The 21070-nt window shown below is 42.7% G+C and overlaps 1 protein-coding gene across 1 annotated transcript in view; it reads right to left on the reverse strand.

The window, feature by feature from the left end:
- Positions 1-3975: 3975 nt before the first annotated feature.
- Positions 3976-21070, reverse strand: part of EPM2A (EPM2A glucan phosphatase, laforin) — a 114052-nt gene continuing 96957 nt past the window's right edge. Inside the window, exons 3-4 of the mRNA XM_015097458.4 lie at positions 15124-15365; positions 3976-6382 (exon numbers count right to left, since the gene is read on the reverse strand). Coding sequence (XP_014952944.2) covers positions 6105-6382; positions 15124-15365 — 520 coding nt within the window. The 3' untranslated portion in view covers positions 3976-6104. The remainder of the gene's footprint in view (positions 6383-15123; positions 15366-21070) is intronic.

A 21070-nucleotide genomic window follows, 5' to 3' on the forward strand; every position in this document is an offset into this window, starting at 1 on the left:
TGACAATTACCTGTTCAGCTCTTTATTCTTTCAATGTCCAGTTTGTTCTGAATTTCTTTTTTGTAATCCATACCAGGTCATTTAATACTAATCATTTACAGTTCAGGTTTTAAATGACAACAATCTTACTCACTGAATGCTAAGTAGTATTTCCTTTAGTAATGTTGCTATAATGCCTGATATGACTATAGTACAGGAATTCATCCTGCCTGTTACTTGAGTGGCCCCGCATTTTCTGTCTGCCTCCAAATATTTCTTCAGCTGTCTCTGGATTTTGTTCTTTGGTTTCTGTCCTTTGAGGCAAATGATAACTTCCCAATTGTATTTGAGTTTAAAGCTTTTCCCCATTGGCCAGATTCTTAGGTACTCTACTATATCTTCTAGTTACAGGAGCCTAACTGTTTAACTACTCTATGCCTACTATAATGTAAACCAACCACATATTTTATGTTGACACTAAATTAGTGCTAAGAAATCAAAGAAAAAAAAAAAACAAGAAGAACTAATAAGACATCTTTAGAAGGTGATAAGAGTTGATATGGTTTTTCCAGTAGTCATGTATGGATGTGAGAGTTGGACCATAACAAAGTCTGAGCACCGAAGGATTGGCGCTTTTGAACTGTGGTGTTGGAAAAGACTCTTGAGAGTTTTGGACTGCGAGGAGATCAAACCAGTCAATTCTAAAGGAAATCAATCCTGAATATTCATTGGGAGCACTGATACTAAAGCTGAAGCTCCAATACTTCAGCCATCTGGTGCGAAGAGTTGACTCACTAGAAAAGACCATGATGCTGGGAAAGACTGAAAGCAGAAGGAGAAGGGGATGACAGAGGATGAGATGGTTGGATGGCCTCACCGACTCAATGAACATGAGTTTGGGCAAACTCCAGGAAATGATGAAGCACAGGGAAGCTTGGCATGCTGCAGTCCATTCAGTCACAAAGAGTCGGAAATGACTGAGCAGCTGAACAGCAAGAGTTGCTCAGTAGAAGACTAATGATATGAAATACACAAACACATTTTTACCAAACTATGAATAATCTTACACAATTAAAAATAGCTAATTATTCAACCAAAGAAAATTCTGAATGTGTTTTGTGTTAGGGTTTTAAATAAAATACAAAATGTTTTTGGTGTTTAAAAAAAAAAAAAAAAAAACTTGGTCCGAGGGTCTTCCCTGGTGGCTCAGTGGTAAAGAATCCTCCTGCCAATGAAGGAGACCCAATTGCTGGGTCAGGAAGACCCCCTGGAAAAGGAAATGGCAACCCACTCCAGTATTCTTGCCTGGGACATCCCATGGACTGACGAGCCTAGAGGGCTACAGTCCGTGGGTTTGCAAAGAGTCAGACATGACTTAGCAACTGAGCAGGGACACCATCAAACCAGGAGTGAAACTGTCCTGCTTGCCTTAGAATAAGTTCACATTTTCTCTGTGACTCTAGATTTCTTATCTGTAAAATGGGGATAGTAATAATATTTACCTTATAGGATTTGCTGGGAAGATGAAATATACTGATATATATATAGCACTTAGACTTACACGGACCACGTATGCTTTCAATAGTTACTAACTACTCTTGGCCTTAACTCATCAAACCACACCAAGCTCCATTACAGGCACTGTAAGTACATCATCAAACATTATGTTATGATTAATGTGAAGTCACTCAGTCATGTCTGACTCTTTTTGACCCCATGGACTATAACCTACCAGGCTCCTCCATCCATGGGATTTTCCAGACAAGAGTACTGGGGTGGGTTGCCATTTCCTTCTCCAAACAAAATGAATACAAATTTTGGCCTTTCTGATTTGTACATTTGTAGTAAGAGGACGCAGACAATAAAACAAATAAGCAAATGATGTGCTGTACCAGCCAGTAATATGTTCCATGAAGAAGAATGAAGCAGAGAGTGAGGAGTGGGAGGCTGGGACTGGTGTGGTGATTTTAGTAGGGTGGTGCAGAGAGACATTGCTAGAGAAGGGATGGGAGTGAGCCCTGCGCATACGAGGGAAGAGACCACTCCAGGCAGAGAGAAGAGGAGTCTACATGGAATAATCAAGGAGCACGACGGCCAGTGTGGGTAGAGCAGAGTGAGGCAGAAAGCAGTAGGAGGTTAGGTCAGAGACGTAACAGGAGACCAGGTTGTGGAGGTCCTTTTATTCTGAGCGACAAAGCAAGACACTGGAGGTTGTGAGCATGGGAGTGGCATGATCTCACATAAATTTTCTAGGATTGCCCTGGCCACTGATGAGCATGGTTAGGGCAGGAGGAGAGGCAAGGTGAGACACAGGCAGGGAGATCAGGTAGGAGGCTGTTTCTGAAGTCCAGTCTACATAGATCATGGTGGCTTTACCTAGGGCTGTTTGAGGGAGGAGGTAAAACATAGTCAGGTTATATAGATATTTCTTAAGGAGAGGTAACAGGTTTTCCTGACGGATTAAATGTGAGCTTTGAAAGGAAGAGTGGGGCAAAAAATGACTTAACGCCACCAAGGTTTGTCAGCAATCAGATCAACAGAAATGGAAATCTGGAATAGAAAAAAAAAAAAGAAAACAAAAAACAAGAATGACTTAATTCCATTGAGGTCGGAACCTGAGACTTTGCTAGCTTATTTATATTAACCGGATTGGGGAAGACTTCTGGGGTAATGGTTTGGGGAAGGAAGGAACAAAGTTGTCACTGTTGTTCTATTATTGCCATTATTTTTGTTGTAATGAGAGGGAGTTTCACCAGTCCTTCTCTTTTTATTCTTAATCCATCTCCTATCAGATTTTCTCTTTTTTTCCCAGCAGGTAATAAGCACTGTGCATCCCACTCCTCTATTTGGTCAACACACTACAGCAAGCTGATCCTTTTTCCTATTGTGATCTAGTCCCATAGAGAAGTAGATGGATACTTAGCGTGACCCTCTATCCAGGGAACATAACCTTGATCCTACCCCTACCCCTCGTTTCTACATTCATATCTTCCTTTTCAATCTCCTCAGTAGTATCGTTATAAAAGGAAACACCTGCTTTTTCTTCTTTTGGAAATTTTGCTGTTCTTTGCTTTTTTTCATTTTAGCCATTTCTCTTCCACTTACTCCAGGTTCCATTAATCCTCCCACCAATTCTTCCCCACTAACAACACTGTCTGCTCTCACTCCCATGAAACTCTCCAGCAACCCATCAACACGGCAATAAATCTCCTGACCTATCTCCCTAGCTCATCCCTTTCCACCGGTCCTCAATCTTTTTTTTTTTTTTTTTTTTTTTTGCTGCAGGAAGAGTCATTTGAGGTCTCTGAGTTCGATCTTCTGTAAAATAAAGGACTCAAACTAGATTATCTCCAAAGATATTTTCAGTTCTAACTTCTGACCAAATTGACTCTGTTTAGTTATTCAGGATTTTTTCATGTATGGCAATTTCTCATTTCCTAGTGAGCTCATCCTCAATTTTTTACCCCCTTCATTACTTCCTATAGTTTCCAAAATCCTAACCACATTTTTCCTTAAAATGGTCAAACCAAATAGTTTTCACCCATACCTTAATGTCAATCAAAAGAGTGTGTTTCTTTTTTTAATTTTTCCTAACATTAGCACACAAAATAATTAAAGGAAAATGTTTCGAGTCTAAGAGAAAGTAAATTTATTTGGACATTTCTTCACCCTGGGTGAGATGTTATGATTTTCTTTGAAAAATGTGTGACTGAAAAGTATTGTTAATGCCAGTGACAAGCAGCTAATAGAACAACATCACTTTGATTTTCTCTGACACACCCTTGAGCTTTCCATCTTCCTGTCTTTGTGGTGTCCTCACCTATGACTTTCTTTTGTCCTGTAACTGCCCATTTTGATCAGCTAATGAGAAAGTGAGAGTGATAAGGAAGAAACAATTTAGCTCAGCCAACTGACTCATTTTCAAATAAGGAAACAGTTTGTTCCTTGAGATTTCAGTCTAAGTTAGAAATATTTTAAAAACCCTGTACACAGAGGTCATTTTTAATGTTTTTATTTAGCAAAAGTTCCAGGTGATTTTTAAATACATTGGATATCCCATTCATTGAAGATGGGAAGTTTTTCCAAAACATTTTTTAATAGCCCTAAACTGATTTTGTCTGTCGAAGCAAAACAGGGAAAAATCTACCCAAAAAAATGTCTTTCTATAGTGAAAGTTACATAGCTGGACTTCCTAGACATTAAAGAAATTCACAGACACACACACACATACACATTATATAATTAGAAATATTCCATTTTTAAGATTAAATTTTACCAAACATGATATGACTATAAATGGGTTACTTGAACACAGTAGTTGTTTTTACTTGTTGTTAGCTAGAGAGCTGGTCTTCACATTATATAATCTTAGCTTATAAATTTTACTCTGAAAATCATAGGATACATTTGTCCTGCCTAGCCTTCTCTGCTCAAATGAAACACCATTTCCTCTGAGTCCTAGCTACAGGCCACCTCTCCTTCCTCTCAATTCCACTGGAACTCACCTTTCCTCCTTCTAGTCCCCATACTTCCTAAATCAGACTCTCTCACAACTATCAATAAATATTTATGGAAGAAAAGAAGGAGCAGAAAAATAAATAAGCATTGTAGGTTAACAGAAAAAAGTATGGCTCTGAGTCAAACAAACCTCATCATATTTCATCTATTTATTCACCACATGACTGAGGACAGCTGATTTCATCTCTGTGAGTCTTAGTTTCCTCATCTCTATAAGAGAGATAATAAAAACCTTCCACATGGGGTACCATGAAGATCACATTACATAAGATTGTAAAGCATCCAGCACATAAGAGGCACCCAATAAAAATTATTTCCCCTTTCCCGTACCAGCCAATCATTACTAGTTCAACCCTGCAGTGCACCTGATTGAACACAGGGATGCTTCTAGGCTATGAGCTTTTTGAAGGCAAACTCTTATTAATCTTCGAATTTCTTAGAGAGCCCCAGATAGTGAATTGCACTGTCTGAAGGCACAGTAACTGTTTTGCATTAAACTGAGCATAAACCAGGATCATCCCTAATCTGTGAAACAATTAACTATGGACTTTGGCACTTGGGGCTCTTCTGAGAACACAGCTCCTCTTGTAAGCGACATATGGCTGGGGCCACTCCAGCCTGGAGACAGCCCACTGTGGTTTAAATTAGGATAACTAACTTTCCTGAATTCTATGGTGACTGTTAGAACACTGCTCCATTTCTCACTGTAGAAACTGCTGCAGACAAGTTGACCTTCCACTGGGAGAGACTGAACTCACTAAAGTGTGCTGGCAACACCACAGGTGGTGTGCGCTTCACAACACTGAGTCAAATAAACCTGGGTGATAAACTCCAGCTCATCCCTGGCCAGCCTTGAGACCTGGGCACCCTAGCTCTGAGCACAGAGCCTCAGCTAAAACACACAAAGATAGTAAGGTTACTGAGGTCATCGCACTGGGTTGTGCATACAGAAGGAAGGTGAGGCTTTGGAACACGTTTCAACAACCCTGAAGTAGGATGCAAAAAAAAAAAAAAAAAAACAAAGGCTAGAAAGTCATCTTCTGGGGCCATATGGGGTTCTCCTTTTATCATAGTCCAGGCTCTCACCCACTCTATTCTCTTCTTTGGCCAACTGACCAATTCTTACAATTCCATTTCAGTTCAGCAGAAAAGTTGTGTGCGTGTGTGTAACATCTAGGTAACTCCCGAACCTCTCCTCCGCCTGCCAAGTCGCAAGGCAACAAGCCAAAGCAGGGGTGTGTTCACAGGACAGCCAAGCACTGACCGTGCAGCAGGGGCCATCTGCCTGCCGGCACAGACTTGAGCCCGGTCCCTTTCCGTCTGATGCTGGAACCGCACTGCACGGCCCAACTGCTCGTGGATTTTTCTCGGAATCAGTCACAGCACCCTTTGCAAAATATTTCAAAGAACATCCAGTTCAACTAAAGCAGAGCCGAAAGTCAGCCCCAGACTAAAGAAGGCGGGTCGGGATTGGGGGGTGGAGGGAGTGGGGGTGACAGGACCCGTCTTTCCAGTCGAGGAAGAATCTTGGCTTTTAGGTCAGTAACTAGCGTCACTCCAGGCTTCCTAAGGAAACTCGGAGGGAAGGAGGCGGATCCATCATCACCCTACACACCGCACACGGAAGATCGAATCCTCCCGAATTTCTGATAAAAGTCTTCCTCTGCGCGGGCCAGGGCTTCTTCGTCAATGTACACTGCCGGCCTCTTGGCCACGAGGAAATACTGCACTTTCCGGCGGCTCCAGCCCAGCACGTACTGCAGCCAGCCGCACACGGCGGCGGTGGAGCGCCCCACGCCGGCGTTGCAGTGCACGTACACCGTGTGTCCCTTCTCCAGCAGCGCGTGCAGGAGACACACCGCCTGCGGCAGCATCTGGACGCGGCCTGCGGTTGAGAGAGCACAGCACAGACGGGTGAGACCGGAACCACCCCGGGCCGCCCCTAACAGTCATTCCTGCGGCGCACCCCAGAAAGCGCGGCGTTTCGGCGGGAGAGGCGGAGATGGCGGAGCTTGCTTCCCTCCTTTGTATAGAAGAAAAGGGTGAGACGATGGCAGAGCCTGCTCATCACAAAGTGGAAAGAGCAGCCGGGAGGCAATAGGTCAGATCTGAATTGTCACTGGATTTTGCTGCTCTTTTGAGTGAGCCTGCATCCTTGCAAACCTCCCTTCAAAGGGAAGTTCACTAGAGCCTAGCCTCAGAAGCATGGGTCCTTTCATCTATCAGAGGGGTCTGGGCAGAGGTTTAAAGGATTTTAAAGAGAAGCTCACAGGTCCTATCACCTGAATTTCCTTTAATCCAATAGGATCTTCCAGGTAAATGCAAGCAGAATTAGTCCCCATTGGTTAAAGGAGTCCATCTGCCTCATCGGACAAAAGCTAAGTTTGATTTGTCCAGGGGAATGGCTAACTTGTTAATTGACACACGTGGGATAGCCAGTCATTTATGTATTCCCTCATGATAGTGTGTACTGGGGCTTCCCTGGTAGCTCAGCAGTAAAGTATCTGCCTGCAACACCGGAGACCTGGCCTCGATCCCTGGGTCAGGAAGATCCCCTGGAGAAGGGAATGACAACCCATTCCAGTATTCTTGCCTGGGAATTCCCATGGACAGAGGAGCCTGGTGGGCTACAGTCCATGGGGTCGCAAAGAGTCAAACACGACTTCGTGTCTAAATCACCACCACCATCACAGTGTGTATTGAAACTGATTCAGTTTCCCTCTACTGGGCAATTAGGATTATAGGTGTTGCTGGCCTGTGGCTCCTGTCCTGATGATTGGATGTCCAGTGTCTTCCCCTCAGCACACTGAAACAGGATATACAATGCTCAGCTGAGGCCCGCTTGACCCACTCCCTCTCTGTCATCCTAGGGACAGAGAGCCCCCTAAAGCCAGCAAACTCTTAGATGCCTAGAGCTTCTTCTACTCTCAGATTCTCAGAGCAAAATGAATCTGGTGGGTTATTTTTGGAAAGTGGAGGATGGTCATTGTAAATTACTTCGAGAATGGGTGGAAGAGGGAAACTATACAGAGTCTTGGGTGAAACCCATGTGCTCTGAGCTCACATCCTCCAGCAGCTGTCTGTCCTCACCCACACGGAGACACCACAGCCCGGGGGGGAGGGGAGCGGGGGGATCTTTCGAGGGCCACAGAGAAGGCCTGTCCAGCCTTCACACGTACCATCCCACTGGATCACTGCAGAGGTGGGAAATGCCCCTCCCTCACTGAGGCCTAGAATTCTCCCATGAAGCTGCTTAGGTAAGTTTAAACTTGCCTTAGATGTCCTTTTTTTAAAATGCAAGTGCCTTGAAGGGGCCCACACAACACATTGCAGTCAGGCGTCAGCACCTTAGGAGAGAGTTACCGAAAACCCCGCTGTGGCCTGAAGACCCTCCCAGTGACCACTCTACTGTGACAGGAGGGGCCTTAGCTTTAGGCCCAGCCTGCTATGATATCAGAGTCGGAGATCTATATGGAAGCCAAAAAGGATTTTAGTAGCTTCCAGTGTGCTGTTACTCCCTCTGACTAAGGAATTTAAAGGCCCCACATGGCAGTTTAGAGATGGTTTTAACAGGAATGATTTAAGCAGAGCACACTTCACAGATCCTGCAGCTCCATCTCTCCCCACTGCCTGTTGCCACACTTTCATGCTCCCTGCCTGGTCCCTGAGGGCATCTGAGTTGAAGCCACACTAGCCCCTAGGCCTTGCTTGACTTCTGAGTCCAAACTGTGCCATAAACTTTAATTGATCTATGCCTCTGTGCTTGGTTCAGGGTGCTCTGAGGACAGCTTGGGGGGCATGCCATATAGTCGGTTACTCACAGCACTCTCCTAGAGGCAGTGAAGTAACACTAGAGATGTAACAAGGCGTAAGACACCATATGTATCAGAGCATGGTCTTGCTGGATGTCTCAGGGAGAGGGCTGTGTATTTGGTCCACTATTTGAGTTGGAAAATCAGATGAGGCAAAACCTCCAAGGTCTGTGTGAGTGACCCTGCTGATAACTGTGAGGCCTATTCGAATGCAGAACTTCTCTTCCGTGGAGTAGGGGGGAGTTGGGGAGGGGCGGTGTTAGACGTTTAAGGATTGTTGGTCAGGAAGGGAACTTCCAGGGATGGATCCAGGAAGCTTGGGCTCTTTCTGCTCCTGGCACAGCTGGCATCACTTCCCAAGTTCCCCATTACAGTTGCCTCTCCAGTTTCCATGTTTATTGCCAGGGAATTAACAGAAACATTTTTAATGGGAGTTTTCAGTAAATCCCCAATACACAAGTAGACCACAGCGGCCATTAGCAGGAGGAGCTGCTGGAGTCAGAGACCCAGAGTTAATACTCACCTTCTGTAGCGTCAGGACCAGCCTGCCCTGGCCAGGTCTACATGGACCCATCAGAATCCCCTCTCTTGACCTTCTCTCTGGCCAGAAATACCCCAAGGAAGGGTCTGCACCAAGTGACCAAAATGACCTAGTATTTCCCCCCTTCCTTTTTATCTGTAAAAGATTCTTCAAGAGGTATTTTAAAAGTTGAGAAAGGATTTGTGTTAGTTTAAGGTTCAGTGAGCTCAGACACATAATCCTGGAATGTAAATGTCAGCTGCCACTGGGAAACTCCAGAAGGCTCCCAGTTTAAACACAGCTCTCACCCTCTAGACCCTTCTAGAATCACTCAGCCGAACACTTATTTAAATAACACGAAGAAAGAATAAAAAGGGGCACCAGCCTATCTAGGGTGCCCACCCAGCTCAGCCTGGCCCCAGCTGGGCCCTCCTTTATTTTGACTGTGCTTTGATTGGTAGCTCAGACGGTAAACAATCAGCCTGCAATGCGGGGGACTCGAGCCCAGTTCCTGGGTTGGAAAGATTCCCTGGAGAAGGGAAGGGCTACCCACTCCAGTATTCTTGCCTGGAGAATTTCATGAGCAAAGGAACCTGGTGGGCTACAGTCCATGGGGTCGCAAAGAGCTGGACACGACTGAATGACTTGCATTTCACTTCACTTTGATTGATGACAGCGAACATGTACTGAGCTCTTTCTATCTGCTCAGCACGGCTCTAAGCTCTGTGTGCAATAGCTCCTTAACAGCCACCTGTCAACAAATATGGGCCTGGCACTATCATCACCCTCAGTTATATCAGAAATTTGCGCAAGGTTATTCCTTAATGGCCACTCCAGCCGTCCAAATTCTGAAGTCTCTGGTTCTGTACCACTATCTTCCCTAACCTAGCTGGTCCATGGTTGGCTTGCTGGCCCCCTGCAGTCAATGTGAAGCCCCAGTGAGCCCCTGCTTCCACTTCCCTAGTCAGGCTGCAGCTGTCACCCCAGTGGGACAGTGACACCCTCCCTGGGGCTCAGCATCTCTGTCCCTACCCAGACGGCTGTCTGTGCCCTGCATGTCTTCTTGCTTGAAAACCATTCTAGGGAGCCTGAGCAAATACACGTCATCTTGAAAAAATAATCACAACCTAAAAGTTGGGAGTTATGTTTTATTTGATGGGAATTTTTAGGACTTCAAGCCCGGGAGACAGCATCTTAAGTCACCCTGAGAGAACTGCTCCAAGGAGGTGAGGGGATGAGCCAGGTTATACAGAAATTTTACAACAAAGGGCAGGGAGTTTGAACATCAAAAGATTATTGTTAAGTAAAGGAAACCAGATGTCCCCTGTTAAGGAATGTATCTTTTCTATGTAGGGGAAGATGCAAGAGTCTGAGCTCACTGGAACCATTCCTTTCATATGCATCTGAGCTATTCTGGGGCCAGTATCCTGTGCTCTTCACATCCTGAGCTCCTGCGGGCTCAACCATAGGGAGTGACTGTAGTCTGAGTGCTGTGGATTATGGGTATTCTTCTTCCTCAGTGCCCTTTGACCTCACGAGCTCACATCAGAGGGCTGGAATCACTGATGACTTGACATCCTTGTTTACTGATGTGGCAGGAAATATTCCATTTCTCATACATAACCCACCAAGGAATCACACAAGGGTGCCCAGGATCAGGGCTCACACAATAAAGGCAGCGTCAATCAGAGGCCCTAACTTGAATGTTTCATATGTTTAGCCTCCAGATGGAATTTAATTCAATAAAATGCTTCCATTTTTAAAAACAATAATACCCCCAAGGCAAGAGAGAACCACTGATTTTTTTTTAATGTAAAATATTCCAAATTTTAAATGCTGGCAAGTAAGTTGAAAATTTTAAAGCCAGTGCAGGTCCAACAAAACACTCCACCATCTGTCATTTTTACTTTGGAATTTAAAACAGGCCTTGACTCCCCATAGATGCTCAATAAACATTCACTGAATACATGAATTAAAACAAAGTAAAACAAAACCATTAATACTGATTTGATCTGAGACAGCCCAAGACCCTTCTTATCTAATTTCTGGTCCACATCTCCTCCAAGTTAATCCAACTCTGGAATGGCTTTTGGGGGTCCCTGAAGATATCTGAGGTTGACCTAAGGCTGACCCTGAAAGAAATTGTTCCTGGCATAAGTTTCAGCCTTTCCAATACACACACACACGTCTTTCCTTTCTTAACCCAGAGGCAGATTAATGCTGAATATATTACAATTTTATTTGAGTGCATCTTCTTTTCTTTAATATAGATAAGGTCCCTGTTATCTATAACACCCTTTAATAGAAATGGAAGAACTGGCACTGATAATATGGCCCCAACTTTGGAATTTTCAAAGCTCTTCCATATCAATTATCTTATTCTACTGCTATAATCCTGTGAGGCAGATATTATGACTCCCCATTTTCCAAGTCTGCCCGTATCACACAGCTGCTCCAGGGTGATGAGGCTCAAGCCAGGTGCCATGGCCCCGGCAACACTGCATTTAGTGTGTTGAGTCAGAGAAAAGACTCAGACCGTGGCAACAAAGGGGTGGGCAAGGACTCTGGAGCGCATATGAGCCCCTTTGGGAGGCAAGGCTAGACCGTTTGTTATAAATGGCACTGCGCTGACAGAGGTCAAAACACAGTGTGAGTGCTTCCCGTGGGAAGGATAACTTCCTCTAGTGAACAGATTTCATGTGTTCAGGTGAGTGCTACATTCGGGAACTTTTCGTTTCTCAAGTGAAAGACACAAACCAAAAAAAAAAAAAAAATTTTTTTTACGAAAAGAAAAAAATCCCTAAACAATCCCAACCCTTCTGCATGACAAAAAGTACAAGAGTGAGAATCGATGGCACGATTGATTATAACAGGTCTGTGACAACCAGTGGTGACAGTCAGGCCTAACAAACAGTCTTTCTTCTCAGACTTTATCTGACAGCATTATGCTGTGGCTCAAAACACTTCCAGATGGATTTTTCTCTAGAGTTCTAAAAATATTCAGCTGAATTAATCTATGTGTTCATTGTGCTAATATTGTGAGCCACGGAGATTGATCTATTGGTCAAAAATTCCTCTGCAATTCAGGAGTGGTTGTTAACCCTTTGATTACTCCCCCAGGTTTTGCTGAACCAGAGAAACTCTTTGCTCTCAGGTTCCCCCAGGTTTTGCTGAACCAGAGAAACTCTTTACTCTCAGGTTTTGGCTTTTTTCAACTGGGAGCTTTCATTTTGTTGCCATTTCTCTTGTTTCCAAACTGCCTCAGTGTGAAAGACAGTCCACTGTATACGTGGGTCCTGGGACTCCATGACCCCCACAAGATTTTAACAAAATTACAGTGGCTCCTTAGGGATAGCATTTTCCCTCAGGCTTCTGCATATTCCCAAACTATCGAACAAATTCCCTAGCAATTAGCAAGGTTTTGGGGTAATCAGTGCTTGGGGTAGGGCAAGCCATATTTATCTCAGCTTCTCTGAGCCTAGTCTCACATCCTATTCCAATGCGATAATGAAGCTAGAAGCAAAACCCTCCCTGGAAGCTATGGGCACACTTTCCTAACAACCTTCTCAGTTTTGAAGCCAGAGAAGCAAACTGGACAGGGCAAATGTGACCCAGGTTCACTGCACTTTTCTGTGCAAATAATGATTCGGGTTTTTTTTTTTTTTTTAATTCCTTGGAAAAAGACGGAGCTCTCGAAGCTCTCCAATGAATGGATCAGCATTCATTATCAAGAAGAGTAACCAACCAACCAAACCTTCAGAAAGAAAAACAATACCTCATCTCCAGTGATATTTCAGTTCAGACAGGCCCATTGAGGAGCCTGGCTTGGCCAGCAGGACCATAAATATTCATAAAGAGTTAAGATGGCCAAGGTCCTAAGACTGTCAGAGTCCCCAGGTCCCCACCTACATCTTGGAGTATTGACTAGGGAGACAAGCTATCTCCCTAAAAACTCATGAAGTGAAAATGAAAGTTGCTCTGTTGTGTCCGACTCTTTGCAACCCTGTGGACTGTAGCCTGCCAGGATCCTCAGTCCATGGAATTCTCCAGGCCAGAATACTGGAGTGGGTAGCCATTCCCTTTTCCAGGGGGTCTTCCCAACCAAAGAATCGAACCCAGGTCTCCCGGAGGCAGATTCTTTACCCTTTGAGACACCAGGGAAGACCAAGAAGCTCATGTCTTTGTCTAAATCCAGCTGATGATGAACATGGCAGGTTGAAAGTGTGGGTGGTGGTCTGTATAAAGTGCATGAAGAGTCCATGTGAGCATGTAAAGAAGCTTCATTGCACGGTGGCAAGCGCAGTATTCTGAGTCTGACTGTGTGTGCTGAAATCCAGGCTGTGTCTCTGCTGTATGACACCAGCCAGGTTACTTAACTTTTGTGTCCCTCATTCTCTTTCTCAGAAAAATGAAGATAACACCTGCCTGGACTCTTGTCATGAGAATTAAATGAGTTAACATTCAAAATTGTTCAAACCAGAGTTTGATACATAATGCATTTTGGGGGGAAGACGACTGATGATAGAAACATTTCCTTGCTGGACATCACTGTCTTCCTTCTTTCCTCCAGAATAGCAGTTCACCAAATGCCCTCAGAAGGACTGATGCTGAAGCTGAAACTCCAGTACTTTGGCCACCTGATGCAAAGAACTGACTCATTGGAAAAGACCCTGATGCTGGGAAATGTTGAAGGCAGGAGAAGGGGACGACAGAGGATGAGATAGTTGGATGGCATCACCGACTCGATGGACATGCGTTTGAGCAAGCTCCTGAAGTTGGTGATGGACAGGGAGGCCTGGCATGCTGAAGTCCATGGGGTCGCAGAGTGGGACAGGGCTGAGCCCCTGAACTGAACTGAACCGCCCTCATTCTGCGCCAGTCCATAGCTCTCTGCTGCCCTCTGCTGGCTTCTGATTGATATTATTCGAGTAGCTTGTTCTCTTGGATTCAGAGATCTCCACTCCTTTCCTTCAAGAACCCTATTCCCCGACCAGGATGAAATACAGATTATTCCTCTAAAACCCCACGCCTCTGTGCCTTGGTTGTTCCTCCCACCTGGCATGCCCTTTCTCCCTCTACGTTGACCTGCCTCAAATCCCAGGACACTCACATCGCCTCTCTGTGCTTCTCTGCAGAAATTCTCCTCCCACACCATAAACCTCCTAGCGCGTGTGACTCATCCTCATCACCTTCTTCTTTGCACTTTAATTAGCTTTGAACTTGCCTTACTGCCTCTTACCGTGAGATCAAACTGTTCCTCATTTGTCTCTGATTCTTGGCAGCACCTGTGTCACACCCTAATTCCCTCTTCACAGAGACAAGTTCAGCCAGTGTTTGTGCAGTAAATGGAAGCATCACATTGCCACCCTGCCCCCAGCTGCAGTTCTCTCTCCTTACCTCTCACCTTAACTGCTGCAGTAACTTCCTAACTGGCCTCCCCAGACCACTGTGGGCCCATCCCTACGTACTCCAAACTGCAATCAAAGGGCACTTTGGGGGGGTAGTGGGGAGAAAGGTTATCTTAGCATCTCTCAGCCTCCCTCCCTTTCAACTGCTTCTGACTGCATAAGGATAGAGTCTCAAGTTTTCTTTGTGTCTGCAGGACTCTGCTCCCTTCTTTCCAGACCTGCAGCCACGCTGCCCATCTTTCAGTTCCTGCAATACTATGTGCTCTCCTGCAAGGAGGACTCTCTACAAGCTACTGCCTTTGTCTGGAAGCCTCTGCCCACCTCACTTGTGCCCAACTCCCACTTTGGATCTCAGCTCAAGCACACCCAAGGAAACCTTCCCTGACCCTTCTTCCTAGGTCTGATTCGCCTGTGCATGCTCTCATTGCAGGATCTATGTAACTCTCTAATCAGAAAACTGACCAGAGCTTTACATTTCTATTTGCAGCCATTTGATTACTGCTTATCTTCCCTATTGGACTGTCCTGAGGACAGGAGCTGTGCCTGCTTTTCTTCACCTTTGAATTCCCAGCCACCAGCCTAGGGCCCCACACACATAGTAGATACACAATAAATATGTTTGATGAATAAATAAGTTAAAAGAACCAATGTGAAACAGAATCTTAGCCAAGGTGTCAAAAGATATATAGATCTTATATATATATCATATATGTATATATATATATAATATATTAACCCCCAAACCTTATATTTTTCCATAGCTATCATTCACATACAGGTTTTCAGTTATAGACAGGTAGGTAGGTAAATAGGCAGACAGACAGACAGGCAAAAACCAACAAGGGCTTCTCTGAAACACATCCAGCAAGCTCCCTTGGACACTTACCTTCAGTGCTCATATCCGGTGTGGGCATCCAGATGTAGGCCAAGCCTTCCTCCTTATACAGCCTAATCATAGTGTCTGGTGTCATGGGTTCTGGGTAGCGGTTACAGCCTGAGGAATTCTGTACAATATCCCATTCCGTCTGGAAATTCATGACAGCTGTAACCCCTAGTTCATGCTTCAGTTTGATGGTTACGTGTTCCACTTGGCGAGGGCAGCTACCCAGCCAGATATTTGGTAGAATCCTAAGAAGAACACATGGAGTCAACTATAACTATTGTTGGTGTTATTGCAGCTGCATAAAACATGCAGTATTAAAATGCAATTAACCTTTAACACTGGGCACAGGAAAAGCTGTATTAAGAACATGAGAACCAATATTACTATTAAAAGACAAAAATACTGGTGGTGGCGTTTTGAGGGAAACAAATAATTCAATTAACTAGAAGGTCAGGGTATAGGCATCAGGAAACCAAATCTAGAAATATATTAAAATAAGTCCACCACGTTATACTTATTCCATGAATGTATATGTGGTTCAATATTAGGAAATCCATCAACATATTTAAAAGTACTAACAAATTAAGGGCAAAATTCCTATGACTATATCATAAATTCTGGAAAATATGTGCTAGAATTCAGCAATCATTCCTGTTTAAAGCTCTGTATAAAAATTTCAAATAGTATGAGATTAAAAGAAACTAATAACAACCTTCTTTTAAATAAAATCAAAGTAAGGACTATTTCCATTAGTATTCAACACTATTCTATATGCTTCATCTAAAGCTATAATGTAGAAGAAGAAATATCTCTCTGTCAAAAAAGATTCAACTATAAGAGCTATGAACAATATTAAAAGTGTTAAGATTAAATTATCTGGATGAAAGAAAATACACAAAAATCAAATAACCATTCTCTGTACTACTAATAGCCAGGTAGAAACAGATTGGGAGCAGGAGGGGAAGTCTTATTCAAAAATAATGACAAAATTATAAAATATCTAGGAATGTCTTTAATCCAGAAAAAACTATAAAATTTTATTAGAGGACATTATAAAAATAATAACAACAAATAAGTAGACACACTGTGATGCTGTAATTTATTATAAGAAATATATATTTGTTCTTCATCCCCATATCTGACACAGAGTTCCAAAATCCATTGAAATTTCCTAAGTGCTGACAGCCATAAAGGTGTCTTTTCTTAATGAATTTGAAATTCAGCTAAGGGTGGGACTGGTTCCTCTGCCGTTCCCTTCTCCTCTTGCCTTCAAACTTTCCCAACATCAGGGTCTTTTCAAATGAATCAGCTCTTCACATTAGGTGGCCAAAATACTGCAGTTTCAGCTTTAACATCGGTCCTTTCAATGAACACCCAGGACCAGTTTCCCTTAGGATGGACTGGTTGGATCTCCTTGCAGTCCAAGGGACTCTCAAGAGTCTTCTCCAGCACCACAGTTCATAAGTATCAATTCTTCTGCATTCAGCCCTCTTTATAGTCCAACTCTCAATCCATACATGACTACTAGAAAAACCATAACCTTGACTAGACGGACCTTTGTTGGCAAAGTAATGTCTCTGCTTTTGAATATGCTATCTAGGTTGGTCATAACTTTTCTTCCAAGGAGTAAGCGTCTTTTAATTTCATGGCTACAGTCACAATCTGCAGTGATCTTAGAGCCCCACAAAGTAAGTCAGCCACTGTTTCCACTGTTTCCCCATCTATTTCCCATGAAGTGATGGGACTGGATGCCATGGTCTTAGTTATCTGAATGTTGAGCTTTAAGCCAACTTTTTCACTCTCCTCTTTCACTTTCATCAAGAGGCTCATTAGTTCTTCTTCACTTTCTGCCATAAGGGTGGTGTTATCTGCATATCTCAGGTTACTGATATTTCTCCAGGCAATCTTGATTCCAGCTTGTGCTTCCTCCAGCCCAGTGTATCTCATGATGTACTCTGCATAGGAGTTAAATATGCAAGGTGACAATATACAGGCTTGACGTACTCCTTTTCCTATTTGGAACCAGTCTGTTGTTCCATGTCCAGATCTAACTGTTGCTTCCTGACCTGCATACAGGTTTTTCAAGAGGTAAGTCAGGTAGTCTGGTATTCCCATCTCTTTCAGAATTTTCCAGTTTATTGTGATCCACACAGTCAAAGGCTTTGGCATAGTTGATAAAGCAGAAGTAGATGTTTTTCTGGAACTCTCTTGCTTTTTTGATGATCCAGCAGATGTTGGCAATTTGATCTCTGGTTCCTCTGCCTTTTCTAACACCAGCTTGAACATCTGGAAATTCACAGTTCACGCATTGCTGAAGCCTGGCTTGGAGAATTTTGAGCATTAGTTTACTAGTGGGTGAGATGAGTGCAATTGTGTGGTAGTTTGAGCATTCTTTGGCATTGCCTTTCTTTGGGATTGGAATGAAAACTGACCTTTTCCAGTCCTGTGGCCACTGCTGAGTTTTCCAAATTTCCTGGCATATTGAGTGCAGCACTTTCACAGCACTGTCTTTTAGAATTTGAAATAGCTCAACTGGAATTCCATCACCTCCACTAGCTTTGTTCATACTCATGCCTTCTAAGGCCCACTTGACTTCACATTCCAGGATGTCTGGCTCTAGGTGAGTGATCACACCATCATGATTATCTGGGTCATGAAGATCTTTTTTGTATAGTTCTTCTGAGTATTCTTGCCACCTCTTCTTAATATCTTCTGCTTCTGTTAGGTCCATACAATTTCTGTCCTTTATCGAGCCCATCTTTGCATGAAATGTTCCCTTGGTATCTCTAGTTTTCTTGAAAGGATCTCTAGTCTTTCCCATTCTACTGTTTTCATCTATTTCTTTGCATTGATCACTGAGGAAGGCTTTCTTATCTCTCCTTGCTATTCTTTGAAACTCTGCCTTCAGTTGGATATATCTTTCCTTTTCTCCTTTGCTTTTCACTTCTCTTCTTTTCACAGCTATTTGTAAGGCCTCCTCAGATAGCCATTTTGCTTTTTTGCATTTCTTTTTCTTGAAATGGTCTTGATCCCTGTCTCCTGTACAATGTCCTGAACCTCCGTCCATAGTTCATCAGGCACTCTGTCTATCAGATCTAGACCCTTAAATCTATTTCTCACTTCCACTGTATAATCATAAGGGATTTTATTTAGGTCATGTCTGAATGGTCTAGTGGTTTTGCCCACTTTCTTCAATTTCAGTCTGAATTTGGCAATAAGGAGCTCATGATCTGAGCCACAGTCAGCTCCTGGTCTTGTTTTTGCTGACTGTATAGAGCTTCTCCATTTTTGGCTGCAAAGAATATAATCAATCTGATTTTGGTGTTGACCATCTGGTGATGTCCATGTGTAGAGACTTCTCTTGTGTTACTGGAAGAGGTTGTTTGCTCTGACCAGTGCTTTCTCTTGGCAACACTCTATTAGCCTTTGCCCTGCTTCATTCCGTATTCCAAGGCCAAATTTGCCTGTTACTTTAGGTATTTCTTGACTTCCTACTTTTGCATTCCAGTCCCCTATAATGAAAAGGACATCTTTTTTGGGTGTTAGTTCTGGAAGGTCTTCTAGGTCTTCAAAGAACCATTCAACTTCAGCTTCTTCAGTGTTACTGGTTAGGGCATAGACTTGGATTACCATGATTTTGAATGGTTTGCCTTAGAAATGAACAGAGATCATTTTGTCGTTTTTGAGATTGCATCCAAGAACTGCATTTCAGACTCTTTTGTTGACTATGATGGCTACTCCATTTTTTCTAAGGGATTCCTGACCACAGTAGTAGATATAATGGTCATCTGAGTTAAATTCATCCATTCTAGTCCATCTTAGTTCACTGATTCCTAGAATGTAGACGTTCACTCTGCCATCTCCTGTTTGACCACTTCCAATTTGCCTTGATTCATGGACCTAACATTTCAGATTCCTATGCAATATTGCTCTTTACAGCATCGGACCTTGCTTTTATCACCCTTCTCCAAAGGAATTTCCAATCCCAGGAATCAAACCCAGGTCTCATGCATTGCAGGCAGAATCTTTACAGTCTGAGCCACCAGAGAACCCCATGTGAAGAGGGGCAGAGGATCTAAAGGTTTTTTACTTTATTACTGACTCCAAAGAATTCTCAGACACTCCACTGGGCCCAGTGGGCTGAGAAAAAGACCACAAGAAGGGATACATTTAGAGCAGCCCAGAGCTATGCTTGACCAGGACTCTGAGTTGAGTAGTCAGTCTTTGCAGGAATGGAAACGTCACACCTATGGGTCACTGCCTCTTCTCTCTGGCAGTTGTAATGAGAGAAGGAAACTTCCTCTATCTGGACATTCCCTTCCTTCTTTCAAACTATCCCATAAAGACTCCTCCCGCAGCAATCTGCTGGGGGACAAAGCAGGTAATAGTGTTGGGCCGCCATACCTATACTTTGGGGTTTAACTGAGCATACTTATGTACACTCAACTGGAAAAGAGGCAAGTGGACAGCTCAATTATACAGCCTTCTGAACAATCATGTACTTTTACTGGCAAAATTTTGAAGTGAACTAGTTACATATTAAAATGAATATTCATGACAGACAAGCTAAATTCCAAATGTTACCTAGAGTTTTATTAAATACTGTACTCTTTGAGTAGGAGCATTTAGTATTTGCTAGTAAATAAATGCCAAAATAAAGTGGCTAGCATGCAACAATTGCATAAATACCAAAGAGTTCATATAGATATACAAAGGGTAAATCAGGACATTTGAGCCTATGAAATAAGAAACCAGAATCCCAAACCAGACTCACTATATAGATCATACTGTGTTGCTTAAAAAGAGCATTATTTTATCATCTCATTCAGTCTTGGTCTTCAAATGTATTTAAACTAACCAGTAACCTTAAGAAACTTAGAATAAATCAAATATAAAGAGGCCCAAAGTTGGTACCTTAACATACATATTTCCCACATCAAGTTTCTAATGGAAATAAGCCCTTGAAATACACACCAACAGATACACATGAATAACACCAGTTTCTATATCAGATATTTCCAACTTTCACATAGCATAATTAATTTGCCCTCTAAAAATGCTAGGAGTCAGAGTACAGATTTAAGAAATTAATATAAAGTAATTCCTGATTTTTTAAAGTAAGATGTCCTGAACCTAGGAGATGGGTAACTAAAGTTAAATTCTGAAAACAAGCAGCATATTAAAGGAGAGAAAATTGAAGTTGTAAGGTAAATTATATAGAACCATTCTATGGGATATGGAGACAAAATACTGGGCTTGTTGGAAACACACAGAACCATAGAATATGCTTAATCAGACAGCTAATGTGCCCTTGATATGCATCTTGTTTCAGCTTGTTGTCTCTTATAGTAGGTGATACATCTCTAGTCATGTGTGTCCTTTCTAAATAGTAATTAAACTTTTACTTCTCCACTCAAAAGAGAAGATTTGACACCATTAAAAAATCAATTTTTACTCATCTCAGTTTTAATCTCCTTTTGGTGTCAAAGATACTTTAGATGATAAAATTAGGATTTTTTTTTTAAAGGTGAGAAGCAATTTGTTGAAATATGAATAAAAAGTCTTCTGTAAGGTAGTTTTAATGAGAAGACATACCAAACTTCAAAGACTCAATAACAGAATAAAAATCATAGCTTGCAATTATATTGTAAATGACATCATAAAACTTCCAGAGAACTATTTTATGAATAACTCACTATCAATCATGAATTACATCAGAGATTTCTGGCATCTTCACTATAGATTATTTGGAAAGGTCAAAGAGAAAGCACTGTACCAAATGGATATTGACAGTCAACCCAGATGTGGCTTTGCATTCAAGACACATGTGGTGCTTTTATAAAAACTATTATCAGGATCTATCCCAGAGATACTCACAAAGAGGCTCCAAAGTGAGGTCTCAGATTCTGTGAATTGATTTTTATTTTATTTTTTTAGAAATTAACCATAT

Source organism: Ovis aries, chromosome 8 (assembly GCF_016772045.2).
Source record: "Ovis aries strain OAR_USU_Benz2616 breed Rambouillet chromosome 8, ARS-UI_Ramb_v3.0, whole genome shotgun sequence".
Classification (NCBI taxonomy): Eukaryota; Metazoa; Chordata; class Mammalia; order Artiodactyla; family Bovidae; genus Ovis; species Ovis aries.